At 43.6% G+C, this 15019-nt stretch overlaps 1 protein-coding gene and 1 long non-coding RNA gene across 6 annotated transcripts in view; one reads left to right on the top strand and one right to left on the bottom strand.

Annotated features, from left to right (window-relative positions):
• Positions 1-291: 291 nt before the first annotated feature.
• LOC107309769 lies at positions 292-7321 on the bottom strand. The gene is made up of 3 exons (XR_001553325.2): positions 7169-7321; positions 6373-6509; positions 292-579 (listed from the first exon to the last, which is right to left on the bottom strand). It is a non-coding gene; the product is annotated as an uncharacterized LOC107309769 (long non-coding RNA).
• Positions 7322-7470: 149 nt separating this feature from the next.
• The window catches only part of NFX1 (nuclear transcription factor, X-box binding 1), a 55947-nt gene continuing 48398 nt past the window's right edge, over positions 7471-15019 (top strand). For 4 of the 5 annotated variants that reach the window (XR_001553324.1, XM_015854822.1, XM_015854820.1 and 1 more), the window contains exon 1: positions 7514-7641. Coding sequence is in view for 4 of the 5 variants with exons in the window: in XM_015854822.1 (XP_015710308.1) it covers positions 7617-7641 (25 nt within the window). In the remaining variant the exon portion in view is untranslated. Of the gene's footprint in view, positions 7642-8149; positions 8193-15019 lie in introns of all 5 variants that reach the window. The other variant, XM_015854823.2, reaches the window with a different exon arrangement.

Genomic DNA, 15019 nt, shown 5'->3' with positions numbered 1-15019 from the left:
TCACCAGCCGGCGCCGACACCTCAGCAAGGACCCGGAGAGACCGAGGACGCTGCCTGAGTGGGGGCAGCGGAAAGACGAAAGATGGCGGCCTGGAAAGGGCCCGGTGAACAACATCTTGGCACAGACTGAGGAACGGTGCTATTCTGGTTTGTCGATACGTGCGTTCCTCCTCACTCTGCGCGAGTGTAGCCGCTGTCAGCGCAGGCGCCGATGTGGAGAGGCATATCTCGCCTCGCGAGAGGAGGAGGCTGGTGGCTGCAAGCTGCAGATGATGTTTTTATTAACTCGTGTTTTTCAGCTATAAGAGGAAACTGATGCTGTCCATAAACAGAAAGTAGATGCTGTCCATAAGAGGAAGTAGAAAAAAGTGTAGGGAACCTGCTTTTGGCAGGGGAGGTTGGACTCGATGATCTCTAGATGTCCCTTCCAACCCCTACAATTCTGTGATTCTGTGAAAAGCTGGTTGCTGCTTTGCCTCTGCAGGTCTCCATCCATCCTTCTCCTAGCTCTCCGTTTTTAGAGCTTCTGGCTCTTCATTCAGCACAGCCAAGTTCCTCATTGGTCTCAGACACCACCTCCTGGCTCAGACAACAAATACTAGAGATAAAGGTCTAAAGTTCATCTTCAAGAGTAGTGATACGTGCATAACAGAAGAAATAAAAATAAGAGACAGAAGAAATCATCAAAGTGATCATATATCTAACAATAGTTATGCTAATCATCAAAAATACAAATCCAATTTACAAGGTTAGTCCCAATCTGTGCCAGCCATTTTCCTTACCTGGTAAGCCCCAAGGACTGTAGAAAGGTGATAAACCAGCATCTGTGTGAAAGCCCCTTGAATCAGACCTTTGGTTAGGGTGATTGGAACAGTTCAGAAAGTCTAACCATTTTTTTCATCTTAGCACGAGCTTCTTCTACAGAGGTGGTGGCATTATGAATAGCAATACATTACCCCTCAGCCAAGTTTAACATGCTGCACATTTATTTTCCATTCTGCACCTCTGCACAGCATTACTCCATACCAGATGCAGCACCCAGCATTCTTCTTTGTCAACTTTTATGCCATTATTGATTGTCCAATGCATCTGGATCCCTCTGCAAGTCCTCTCATCCCTCCAGGTAGCCAACAGCACCTCTCAGCTAGCATCCTCAGGATACATATCACTTCTGCATCCTGATTGTTGATAAAAATATTGAAGAAAACTAGCACTAGAATTGAGACACTGGTTGTCAACTCATTTTGACTATCCCTGACAGTAGCTTCATTCCTTAAATGCCTTTCAATAGAACCCAGGGTAATTTCCATAACTTTACCAGATACTGAAGCTAGACTAACAGTTTTCTAGTTTCCTTGGTCTTTACTCATGCTGTTACTGTAGATCAATAAAACACTGAGTAGATGAAACTGGTCAGAGTAAATAAGATTTATTAATGCACTCATGACCTGGAGAACTTTTCTGTGTGTCCATGCTTAGATCTTCCTTATTCAGGTATTAGATGGACTGACCCAAGGTGAAACCTTACTGGACCTGGCACTCACCAGTGTGGAGGAGAGCATTAGAGAGGTTAAGATTGAAGGCAGCCTGGGCTGTAGTGACCATGCCCTGGTGGGGTTTGTGATCTTGAAGAATGCAGACCTGGCAAAAAGAGGAGTCAGGACCCTGTGCTTCAGGAGAGCAAACTTCTGGCTTCTCAAGGATGGGATCACCTGGGAAACCGACTTTAAGGGCAGGGGTATAGAACAGAGCTGGCAGCTCTTTAAGGACACCCTTCTGAAAGCACAGTGGCTCTCCATCCCCCTGCAGAAGAAGTCAAGCAGGGAAGGCAGGCAGCTATCATGGATGTGCAAGGACCTGCAGCTTAAACTTGAGGGAAAAGAGGGAAATGTTCAGAAAGTGAAAGCAGGGATGTGTACCCTGAGAAGAATACAGGGCTGTTGTCCTTGTTTGTAGAGACAGGATTGGGAAAGCCAAGGCACAGATAGAGCTGAACTTGTCAAGGGATATGAAAGATAAGAAGGGGTTCTACAGGTACACAGGCAGGAAGAGACAGGTCAAGGAGAGTGTTCCTCTCTGATAAAGAGTAATGGAGAGCTGGATCCCTCAGACATAGAAAGGCTGAGGTATTCATGAGTGCTTTACCTCAGTCTTCACAGGTGGTCAGGCTTCCCATGTCTGCCAAGACCCTGAACCTCTAGATGAGGGTGTGGGGAGAAGATTCCATCCCAGTGTAATAGTGGAATGTGTCTGAGACCTCCTCATGAAATTGAATGCATGTAAATCCTTGGGGCCAGATGATATCCATCCTAGGGTTCTGAAAGAGATGGCTGATGGGTTGCTGAGCCACTCCCCATCATGTTTGAAAAATCATGGCTGTCTGGTGAAGTCCCCAGTGACTGGATAAATTACTCCCATTTTTTAAGAAAGTGAGAAAGGAAGACCTGGGGAACTACAGGCTGGTGAGCCTCACCTCTGTGCCTGGGTAGATAATGGATCAGATCCTCCTAGAAGCTTTGGAAAGGTGCAAACAAGACAAAAAGGTGGTCTGAGACAGCCCGCATGGCTTCACCAAGCCTGACCAATCTAATGACCTTCTGTGATGGAGTGACGGCACTGGTGGACAGGGAAAGGGTGTTGGATGTCATCTTCCTGGACTTCTGCAAAGCCTTTGACATGGCCCCATGTCCATGTACTTGCTTATGTAAGTCATTTACTGTACAGAAGCCATTGCATTCTTTTAGTTCTCTTTTTCTTGCCTTTTCTTGAACCTTCCCCCATTTCTCTTTTGAGATGGGTGATGAGGCCACGTTTGTGCACAATTTATCAATTTATAGACTGTCTTGATGTTTTCTCTATTTTATTTTTTGCTCCTTTCTTACAAGTGCTTTCTTTCACACTACAGAGAAGATATTTTTTTCACAGAGGAAGAAGATATATTTCACAGAGAAGATATTTGCATACAACTATCTGTAATAACTGTTGCAATAGCTGAGGGTTGTTCTATTTTAAATGTGAAGTTAGGACTGTTTCTTCCCATGTGCACCCCTTCACATTTAGCTTTCCTGGATTCCATCTTCCATTTTTTGCCCAAGTACTCCTAAGACTTTTCTGATTGTATTTCTTCTCAGTCTGCCTACAGCTCTCTAAAAAATATCATACCACAAACACACTTTGACACTGCTTCCAGATCCTTGGTAAATGTGTTGCACAATTAGGTTCTGGAATAATCCATGTGAGTCTTTACTCTTGAATCCCTTTTATTGTGGAAATGGACTACTGACTCTTATTTCCTGCCTTTTAACCAGTTATTTATCTCTGTAGTTACTTGTTTCCTGGCTGTGTAATTTTTAAGAGCTTTTAATGAATGATCTTTTAAAATACCTTCTGAAAATCCATGTTCAGCTTTATCTCTCTTGGCCACAAGCTTATTGACTCCTAAGAATTTCATTAGAATTGTAAGGCAATTCTTCCCTTAAGAAAAGTCATTTTGACTTATTCTCATTTTTAAGCATATGCCTGCTAATTCTAATCTGTCATACAGTTTTTGTTAAATTCCCTGCCATAGACATCAGACCTGTAGTTTTCCAGATTTTATTCTGGCATTCTTTTAAAAAATTGACATTACAGTTAACACATCTCATTCTCCTGCTGCCAAAGCAGCTTTATATTAATTGCTTTGTATGAAAGTTTGTAGTTTGGCCTTGAATCATTTTAGAATTGTTCAGTATATGAAATCTGGTCCCTATGATTTGCTATTAATCATTTTGCTTATATGTTCAGTATAGTAACCCTTCCAAGGCAGAACCCCTGGTGAGTCTCCCCATAAATAAGGGTCTGTCTTTGGAATTTCATCTAGCTCTGCTGTACTGAAAGCAGATGTAAGTAATTACTTTAGATTTTACATTACTTTTCTCAGTAAACTCCTTTAAATTTCTTTCAATTTTCCTGACGGTAAAGACTATCTGGTAAGCTTCCAGAGCCTGAACTGTTCTAGAAGGGATTTATTATTTGATTTCATGCCTTATGCAATTGTTCCTCAAACCCTTGTGGCCTGTCTCATGGCGTGGTTTACATTTCATCTGTGAGAGATTAGGATTCTATTTTCAATTTTAGACCCAAATTTATCTTTTGGAGGGATGCTTCTGAAAAGCAGTCCATAGCAACAGGCTCCCTTGTCTGTGCTGCTTAACCACCACAAGTTCCTTTTCCTCTGATAAACATTTGCTCTGAGTCCCCAAAATGGTATCCTTATAGTCTCCCCATTGCCCCCAAACAGTTATTTTAGCTACCTCTCTGTGCAATTTCTTCAGTTTTAGGTAGTTATTTATTGTTATTATTATAATAATTATTATTTAATTTTTAATGATCACACATATAGGTGGACTTTTTTTGGCAGCCTGTAAGGGTCTTATGTAATGAATGAAAAGTCACTAGAAACAGAACATCTCTGCACTGCTCTCTCTGTGTGCACAGCACCTTAGAACTCTTAATTTGCCTTCTGGAGGGATACACGTTACTGAATCATACTATTGCTTCTTGCCACGGGGATTATAACCTCAAAAGCATTTGGAAATGCTTCTTTAAAGTGCAGGGACTCTAGTAAATCCTTTGCACAAGAGGATATTGGATTTATGCAGGAGACTTACACCGCAACTGAGTGGCTGGAGCCTATTTAATCTTCCTCACCAAAATCTCTGCTTCTCGGTAACCTAGTTCTGATCATTTCAAGGGATTTCCTTCTTTCTTCTTCCTCATCTCTACATCATTTTTCCCCTCACCTCCCAGTGGAAATGCTATTCACCAGGACCCAGCATACAGATCTGTGGCTGTCAGGGTCTCTAGGGCATCTTCTCCTGTATTCCGTTACCATCCTGGAGGTTTGTCTTTATGGGTTCAACACTAACTTATAAAATCAACTGTCAGGTCTTGAGAATCCTCAAAGGGTGATTTTCTCTCCTTTCCTGAGCTGCTTTAAAATTCATGCTCATACTCTTAGTATCTGCTGGTTACTTATGTTGCAGGTATGCTTGTGCCTATATTGTCTGATCTTCACCATTTGGCTTGATTTCTGGTTTGAGCTGCCCTCTTGCTACAGGTTTGCTGTCAATCTGGATTGTTGCCTGAACTATAATTGAATATTATTATTGAAATTATTTTGCTCTTCTTGCTTCTGTATTGTGGAATTTGCTGACTTCTACGTTCATAGAATCACAGAATGACTTGGCTTGGAAGGAACTTCAAAGATCATCTAGTTCCAACTCCACTACCACGGGCAGGGTTGCCACCCTCTGGATCCAAGTGCCTGTATGTTCCATATGGAGCAGTATGTCCCTGCTGCTTCTGACAATCATATGGGTCAGTTGGCCAAAAGCAGCCACTGAGAAAAGACACGAGTAATAAATGGCACAGGGAAGGAGAGAGAAATATTAAAGGAAGATGAAGTAGAAAAACATATATATGTTTCAACCAAATAAGTTTTGATGGGAAGGTCTGTGGGAGATGCAGAGGTCAGCTTGGCCTTGCTGAATGTCAACTGTCTGATAATGAGGCTCTGGAAAGCAGACAGAAGATCTGAATAAATGGATGTTTTGTACCTAGGCATAAGATAAACTCTCTGCTGATTATGAAGACTTGTTATGGAACTTGCTTGCTTTCTAGCCAATGGATTGTTAGTGGAAATGTACTGAATGTGCGTGTTAGAATATAAAAAGGCTTGCTTAGAAGAACGAGAGAGAGGTACTGCATTATGATCATAACCATCACAGCAATAATGAAATCTTCCTGGCATGAGAACCCTTTATTGCGTTGCTAACTCATGACAAAGATCCTTGCTCCTATCCTTGCACTGAAAGGGAGAAAAGATGAGGAAAAGATAAAAAGACAATTTTGGCCAAGCTAAAGAAGAGAATAAAATCACATGCCTGTACAGAAATGCTGGACGATTGTCAGGCTATCGCGAGTGAATGGAATTTGCCCAGTGCAAAATTAAGGAAAACAACAACACAGAACGGTTGAGATAAAAAGATGTAATCAAGGAAAATGTGTGTTGACTTAGTAACTGACATTTTGCAGCAGCACACATAGGTGCAAATTATTGTATCCATACCACAACTGTACTTTTTGATGGTAACCAAAGAATGTATGCTGAAGTGGTAGTGCTGTAGCATGTATGGAAAGTGGTATGTAGTAGTTCTGTGTGAATGCTACGGTGATGTCTGTATAGTAGTGACAGAGAAGAACATGAGTCAGAGGTCTACCTCAAGTTTCTTGTCAGCAGTAGGAAGACCATGCATTATCCCTGAAAGGATGCATTAAACCTGCTGCTGCCGTATGCTCTTCTTTGCCAGCTTAGGTGAGACAAATACTTACATAAAACAAAACACTTCATATTGTATTCGTAATCCAAGCACATAGTAGCATCTTCATAAAGCTGTTGCTGTAGTGACTTGTGTGCTTCCTTTGTAGCAGTGGCAGGAGTCTGGGCTGCATATCAGTGACTAGAGTTTCTGCAAAAGAAGACCACATGTCCTTTAAGAGCTTTGGAGCCATGAACTTTGAAGACTAGGATGGGAAGAACTATTCTGCAAATGGAACTTTGATCTGAGAATTTCATGGTAGGGCTGCAGAGAACGGAATGCAGACTATACCTCAGACGACATTCCTCAGAGGGAATGCAGGCTATACCTCAGACGATGTTCCTCAGAGGTGCCATTTTTCTGAGCTGCAGTTGCTATGGTACTCTGAAGTTACTCAGTATCTGAAAAGATCAGCAGCTCTGTAAGGACTCGGTAGCTAGCTACATTGCAGTGGTAAAAGTATAGAGCTGCTCTGCAGACGTACTGTAACCATGACACTGTAAACCTCTGCAGGGAGGTGTGAATCATACAATAGTTATCTTCGTGTTGAACACTGCAATATGACAAAACACGTAGTTCTACGGGGTAATTGTAGCTGGAGCATTACAAGGTCTGTCTGCAGCTTGGACTGTATTGTGAATATCCACTTGTAGGCTTTCCAACAGAAGCTCAAGTTCCAGCACTCGTTTGGGACAGCAAGTACATGCCACTGCCACCTCCATGCAGGACGCAGTAGACAGCTGGATGCTGTATGCCTACTTTATACTTTCTTTATAGGAAAAAAAAAACCAAAAAACAAAAAACCCCACCTCTTTAGGGCACCGAGCCCAAAGCAAAGGACCATTCTTTTCCTTCCCTTCTGCTTGACCAATACACTCTGAAACACAGACGGTACAGGGAAGGGCCACAGCTGTGAAGCTCATCGCCAAGCAAGCAGCCAATTTACCGCCAGCAGTAGCATTTCTTTGTTGTTATCACGTTTCCTTGCTTTCAACCTCAAAACTCCCGTTTTTCTGTTAATTACAGCCCGCTTTGCCCTGCGGACCTGAACGACCAGCCGACCCGGCCCTCGAACTCGCCCCCTGCCCGCCCCTCAGCCCTTGGCACCGCCCCCTTCCCGGCGGCTCGTGCCCGTCTCTTCAGTGCGGCTGCGCGTCCTCAGCTCCCCTCGGCCGAGGGGGAGTTGGCGGCGCTGGGGCGCGTGCGCGGCCGCCAGGAAGCTGGACCTCGGGGTGGGGGCGGGAGGGAAGCGTTGGCATGGCGGAGGCGCGGCCCAATACAGGTGAGTGCGGTTATTGCCTTCGGGGGAAGCCGGGGAGAGGGCTGGTGTGCTGAGCTGGACGGGGAAAGGAGGAACGCGCATCGCTCTGCGGTAACGTTGGTGGGCAGAGGGCAGAGCTGTGGTGCTGGCAGCCGAATGCCGGCAGTCTGGGGCGTCCGGGCTGAGGCACCACCTGTTGTTACGTGCCGCCCGCACCGCTGCGTTGTTGGGTCCGCAGTGCTGGAGGCGGCCGGGCTGTGCGTGTGCCGCAGGATGGGCTGGGGAAACTTTGGCCAGGAGGAAACATGTGAGTTTCAAGTATGTGACGAGCGAACGGGACTCAAAAAAATCAAAAGAAAGGAAAAAAAGAAGCCATTTGAATTCTGGAAAACTTACTGCTTCTCGGAGATCGCCATTATCCCCCCTTCGCGCCCCGTGCTTGCTATACTCTGCAGAGGGCGGTGCTACTGACCCGCTCCTGTTGCACAGGCATTTATAAGATTGTGGTGTTCGGTGTGTTTCCGTGTAGAGCCTTGCAAGGGTTGAAGAGATGACTAAGGTGCGTGCTGCTGGTGAGTACTCGTTCTCTCCAGTGCCCTACGGGTGACAAAACAGAGCACGTGGAGGGGGGGAGGGGAGGGTTAGGAACCCAACCTGGGGTGGGATTGAATGCCACAAGTAGAAGAAATTGTTTGTTTCCGATGGTGGTTTTTAAGGTGTAGGATCAGATTAACTTTTAATTTGCTGGATGTGGTTGCTGTGGAAGAGGATCGACCCTTCAAGATGCATATTCCAACCTAGTATTTAATGACCCATAGCGTGTTATGGGCACTTAGTACTACAAGAATTCTTATACAGTTGTGTCTTGGGTATTTAAATAGAAACTCTGTGTGCCTGGAGACATTCATGGTATTTACTGCTTTCATCACATCTTCTGTTTCTCTTGTTCTGAATAGACTTTCCAGTTAATCAGCATGGCTTGGGGCTCGCTTGATGAGCTCACTCCTCTCATTGTTAATGTAGCTGTTAAATTTTTGTCAAGTACAGAGTGCTGGACTTGAATGGCCGGGGATGAAGAAGAAAATACAAGTCTCTGCTTTTACAGCACCCTGAAGTTAAATCAGATTTAGAATATCGTTACTTTACATTTCAGATACTATCTTTAGTCTTTTCTGTTCTTAGCACCCGGGCTGTGAAGAGGGAAAAATAATCTGAGTTCATTTTTGATATTTTAAAAATGGGCCCATGGCCTTGTGGGAAGTGAAATAGCCTGTGATGTGGCTTGGAGTGTAGAGCTTGATAGATTCCATTTATGTATCTTTCCAGTTTCCAGCCCTGTGCATCTAGAAGGCATATCCCAGATTAGATGCTATAGTATTTAATGGTCATTATGGATTTCTTCCCCATGAGTAGCTGCTGTTGCTTTTGAATGTAGCTTAGTGCTTTTACCTTCACAATGGCAACTAGTTCTGTTTTCTCAACTGCCATGGTATTAAAATAAAGGTATCAGGAGGTGCTATAAAGTACTGAACATATTATAAAGGTGAACAGGAAGTGAAAATTCATTGCATTTAGACCTTAGGAAAAAATTATCCTGTAGTAGATACTCTTAGACTTGTGAGGTTGTATTTCTTATCCCTACTTAGTATTTCTCCTGTGTAGTCTTCAAATGGACTGGCCAAAACTTCCATCTTCCATTTAAAATGTGGATGCATTGAATTTGGATAAAAATGTAAAAAGACAAAAACATAGCAACATGCAACAACACTCTTTGGGTGCCAGTTGGCTGTCAAGCAGCTCCGCAGAGGGGAGTCTTAGAGACTTCTATAGACAATAAGCTGACTATGAGCCAGAAATGAAGACTTGCTGCAAAGATGACCAACAGTAACCCCAACTACCTTAGAAAGAATGTTGCCAGCAGATCTAGGAAGATGATCCTTTCTCTCTACTCAGCACCCATGAGGCAGTGTCTGGAATGCTGCGTTCAGCTGTGGGCTCCCTGTACAAGGAAGACGAAGGTTTACTGAAGACTCACATCCAACATAGGGCCATGAGCTGAAGGTATTTGAGCATTTTCATAAGAAGAGGGTCTGACAGAGCTGGGTCTGTTCAGTCTGGAGGAGAGAAGGCTTGCACAGAGGGAGTAAAGAATATGGATTCAAATTCTTCTGAGTATTATTGAGTGAAAGGCTAAGAAGTAACAGGTAAAAGCTGGTGTAAAATTTTGTCTGAGTACATGAAAAAGTCTTTTACTGTGTGGGTTATCAAACCCTAGAACACATTGCAGAGAGGCTGTGAAATATTTATTCTTGGGGACACTTGAATCATGATTGGGCAGTTTGAGAGGAGTGCTTGGGCTGTCGATGGTCTGGTGAGTTTCTTTCCAACCTCAACCATTTAGTAATTCTATGATAATGATATTTTGTGTGTTATTCTTTCTCAAATTTCTGTTAAGAATTGTGGGAAGGAAGCATATCTCATTATTAAATCACAGAATGGCCTGTGTTGAGAAGGACCACAATGATCATCAAGTTTCAACCCCCCTCTGCCATGGGCAGGGTTGCCAACCACTAGACCAGGCTGCCCAGAGCCACATCCAGCTTGGCCTTGAATGCCTCCAGGGACCGGGGCATCCACAACCTCTCTGGACAACCCTTTTCAGTGCATCACCACCCTCTGAGTGAAAAACTTCCTTCTAATATCTAACCTAAACCTCCCATGTCTCAGTTTAAAACCATTCCCCATTGTCTTGTCATTATCCACTCATGTAAGTAGCCGTTCCCCCTCCAGTTTGTACACTTCAAGTACTGGAAGGCCAGAAATGATGTCTCCTCAAAGCCTTTTCTTCTCCAAGCTAAACAATCCCAGTTCCCTCAACCTTTCTTCATAGGAGAGGTGCTCCAGCCCTCTGATCATCTTAGCAGCTTTCCTCTGGACATGTTCTGGGAGCTCTGCATCTTTCTTGTGCTGGGGGCCCCAGGCCTGGATGCAGTACTGCAGATGGGGCCTCACAAGATAGGTATAGAGGGGGACAGTCACCTCCATCTCCCTGCTGGCCACCTATCACAATTGGAATGAACAGTGAGTTTTGGACAGGCAGTTCATTTTGTGTAGAAATGGATTGCCTTTCTTGATTCTTTAAGCCTGAAACAATGTAACTGCTACTGAAGAAGAAATCCAACTGTCTGTCAATCTGCTCCTTCTCTGGAAATTATAGCATGCTGTAGGTGAATACTGTTACATAAAGTGCCCCGAGAAGACAGAAAATATTAAGGTGGTTCTTCTGGGGGCGTTAAGCCTCTTCCTCACAAATTAGAAAGCCTGAGAATTTCCATAATGTGCTATTCGTGGTGGGTTTTATTTTGTTTTCCTGCTGCAGTGTAATACAGGTGCTATAAAATCTGCATGGAGTGTTTTCTTTATTGCATGTACATTGAGTTCAGCTGATCAGATCATTTTGTATCTGGATACATGCAGATCTGATAGAAGTAAATTAACATATACACACTCTGTACTGCCATTGTCTTTAGATATAATTATTCTTTCGGAATTCTAATTGTTTTAATTTCAGGATAGATGTGTTCAGTTGACTTGGACTTCTGGGAGTGAGGATATAAGCAGAATTTGAAATGACTAGTAATTGCTGAATTGGCTGCTAAATTTTGTGGTAGATACTTCTCTTCAAGGCTGTTTGTCTCCACTTACAGATAGTGCTAGTACACTTGACTGCAGTTGAGGAAGGTGATGTTCAGTCAATACAATAATGAGTAATTATGGAAGAAATATATATTGCTTGAAACCAATATATATGAGCACAATGTTAGTAAGCAGAGTGTTCTAGTTAAGTGCTAATATATTTAAGCGTTGGGTGGATCTTTGAAAATTTCTACTTCTGTTATATTCTCTGTCTTTAGATTAAATGCAGTATTCAGTAACTATAGACCAGTCAGCCTCACCTCCATCCCTGGAAAGGTGATGGAACAACTTATCCTTGGCACTGTCTCTAGGCATATCAAGGATAAAAAGGTTGTTAGGGACAGTCAACATAACTTCACTAGGGGGAAGTCATGCTTAGCCATCCTGATAGCCTTTTATGAATAAGTAACCAGGTAGATAGATGATGGTAAAGCAGTGGATATGGTCTGTCTTGGTTTCATTAAAGCATTTGACGTTGTCTCCCACAGCATCTTTACAGTTAAACTGAGGAAATGTGGTCTGGACGATTGGGTAGTGAGGTGAACTGGCTGAAGGAAAGAAGCCAGAGAGTTGTGGTCAATGGGACAGAGTCTAGTTGGTGGCCTGTGTCTAGTAGAGTCCCACACAGGGGTCAGTACTGACCCCTGTGCTGTTCAATGTATTCATCAGTGATTCAAATGAAGGGATAGAGTGCACTGTCAGCTGATGACACAAAACTGGGAGGAATGTCTGATGTGCCAGCAGGCTGTGCTACCATCCAGTGAGGCCTAGACAGACTGGAGAGTTGGGTTGGGAGAAATGTAATAAAACATATCAAGGGCAAGTGTAGAGTCTTGCATCTGGGCAAGAGTAACCTCATGTACCAGTATGGGTTGGGGACTGAGCTGCTGGAGAGGAATACGGGGGTCCTGATGGACAGCAGGATGACCATGAGCCAGCACCGTGCCCTTGTGGCCAAGAAGGCCAATGGCATCCTGGGGTGTATTAGAAGGGATGTGCTTAGTAGGTTGAGAGAGGTTCTCCTCCTCCTCTACTCTGCCCTGGTGAGACCACATCTGGAATATTGTGTCCAGTTCTGGGCCCCTCAGTTCAAGGAGTACAGGGAACTGCTTGAGAATCCAGCACAGAGCCACACAGATGATTAGGGGAGTGGAGCATCTCCCTTATGAAGAGAGGCTGAGGCAAGTGGGTCTTTTTATCTTGGAGGAGACTGAGGGGTGACCTTATTAATGTTTATAAGTATATAAAGTGTGAGTGTCATGAGGATGGAGTCAGGCCCATCTCAGTGACATTCAATGACAGGACAAGGGTAATGGGTGCAAGCTGGAACGCAGGATGTTCCACGTAAATATGAGGAAAAAAACTTCTTTGCAGTGAGGACCAGGCTGCCCAGAGTGGTTGTGGGGTCTCCTCTGGAGACATTCAAAACCCACCTGGATGCATTCCTGTGTGACCTAATCTAGGTGTTCCTGCTCTGGCAGGGGGATTGGACTAGATGATCTTTTGAGGTCCCTTCCTATCCTTGACATTCGGTAATTGTGATTTCTCCTTTGCTCATCTCAAAACTTTGGAGGTCTTAGTGGATGACAGTACAAACAGATGTACAGCTTCCTACTGCTATTAATACAGCTTTACCCCAGACCCTGATGTCCTTTTCTATTTTACCTCTGCTGTGTCCTTTGAGGAGCCTCTATAAGCCAAATCCACAGAGCAGTGACCTGATAGCACAGGAGGAGCTCATCATCTGCATTATCATTATCTGCTTGGAAATTACAAGTGTTTGTCTAATCAATGATCAGAAAGACTGATACTAATCAGAGTAGTATGTTTAGTTTCAATTTTGTGTTTACCTGAAACATCAGAAAGGAAATCTGTTGGTTTTTTTTCCACTCTTTGCTATCTAGGAGGTATAACTGAATTTGGGAAGAGAAGTACTACCTCTGACACCTAGAATATTTTAGCCATTAGGTTTTTGGTTTAGTTATTTTTCTGACAGGACTACTTCTATATAGTTTTTTGTTTTGCATATTTATTCATGATCATCTACTTAATACACCATCTGCAAGATGCATTAAAGCACCTTGTGTAATGTTTCTTCAGTTTACTTTAGCTTGCTGAAAGTATGAAACTTGGATTATTGTATGGACTATTAGCTCTGGGTATTTTTTTTTTCCATGGGACTCTTGTGTATGTATATGTAAGTATATCAGAGGATATTTGAGTCACTGTTAGTTATTGATTATTGTATGTGTGTGTATTCTGCTGTTTCTGGTCATGACAAAGGGAGATCAGTTGTACTTGATAGAATTTACCACTTACATGCAATTATTAAAGTAACTTAAAAGCTGGCAGCAAGAATGAGATTTCTATTCATGGATAACACATCATCTTTTTATATTACTCATATTTTTAGAGGTGCATCTAAGTATCTGGCTCCTGGTTTCCCATCTGTTTCTTCAAACTTATATATTATTTGGGAGGTGCTTTTAAAAGCACCCACACAGTAGAGAAATGTTTGCTAACGTTCAGACATGATGTCCTGTGCCTGTGCTCAACTGTCTCTTGTTCTCTCTACAGTGCCATTTAATAGAGCTTATCTCTGTCCTTGTTACACCCTCCCTTCAGGGCTACACTGATGAGCTCTAACTTGAGCTAAAGTGTCCGAGCTCTCTCAGCTTTGATTCAAAGGTGGGCGGTATTCCAGACCATTCATCATCTTCATGGTCATTGGCTGGACTCTATGGTATGTCCAAGTCCCTCTTCTACTAGGGTGCCCAGAACTGAAAACAGTATTCCAGGCATGGCCTAATCAGAGCAAAGTAAAAGGGAAGGGTTACTGCTGTCCTCCCGCTGTTAGTAATTTGCCTTCTACGGCCCAGAATACTGTTAGATTTCATAGAGGAAAAAGCACACTGCTAACTCATGCCCATCTTGGCATCCATCAGGACCCCCAAGTCTCTTTCTGCAAAGCTGTTTTCCTGCTGGTTGGCCCTTTGTATGTCTTAGTGCCTGAGGCTGTTCCCTTCGGAGGTGCAAAACTTCTTGCTTCCCCTTGTGAAATTACATGAAGTTCCTGTCAGCCTGTTTCTTCAGCCTGTTGAGGTCCCTCTGTGTAATAGTGTAACCCTGTGGCATATCAGCTATTGTTCCCAGTTCTGTGTCACCTGCTCCATCATCTAGGATTTGAACTGGACCCAATCCTGACCCCTGGAGTACACTCCCAGTTATTGATCTCTAGATAGACTGTGCCAATGATCACCACCCTGTTTGCCTGTCCTTTCAGGCAGTTTTCAACACATCTCACTATTTGCCCATCCAATACAAACATCAACATCCTGTCAATGACAGGCCTTAATTAAGTTCAGATAGACAGTATCTACTGCTCTCCCCTCAATTGCCAGGCCAGTCATTTCATCATAGAAGCTAATCAGGTTGGTCAGGCATGACTTCCCCATGATGAATCTGTGGTAAGTATTCCTGATGCTTTGCTTGTCTTTCCTGTGCTTGGAAATGGTTTCCAGGATCAGCTCTTGCATTATCTTCCCAGGAACTGGGGAGAGGCTGAGCAGCCAATGTAGCAGAAATGCTAAGTCAGGGCCTGAAACAGTGATTGAGCACCTGGTAGGAAGGCAGAGCCAACCCAGGGGAGCTCATGTGCATGCAGTGTAGCTGAGTGACTGGAAGGGGTTGAGCCTTCTCAGAT

Source organism: Coturnix japonica, chromosome 2 (genome assembly GCF_001577835.2).
Source record: "Coturnix japonica isolate 7356 chromosome 2, Coturnix japonica 2.1, whole genome shotgun sequence".
In the NCBI taxonomy this organism is placed as follows: Eukaryota; Metazoa; Chordata; class Aves; order Galliformes; family Phasianidae; genus Coturnix; species Coturnix japonica.
This window is presented reverse-complemented; position numbering and strand designations above follow the sequence as displayed.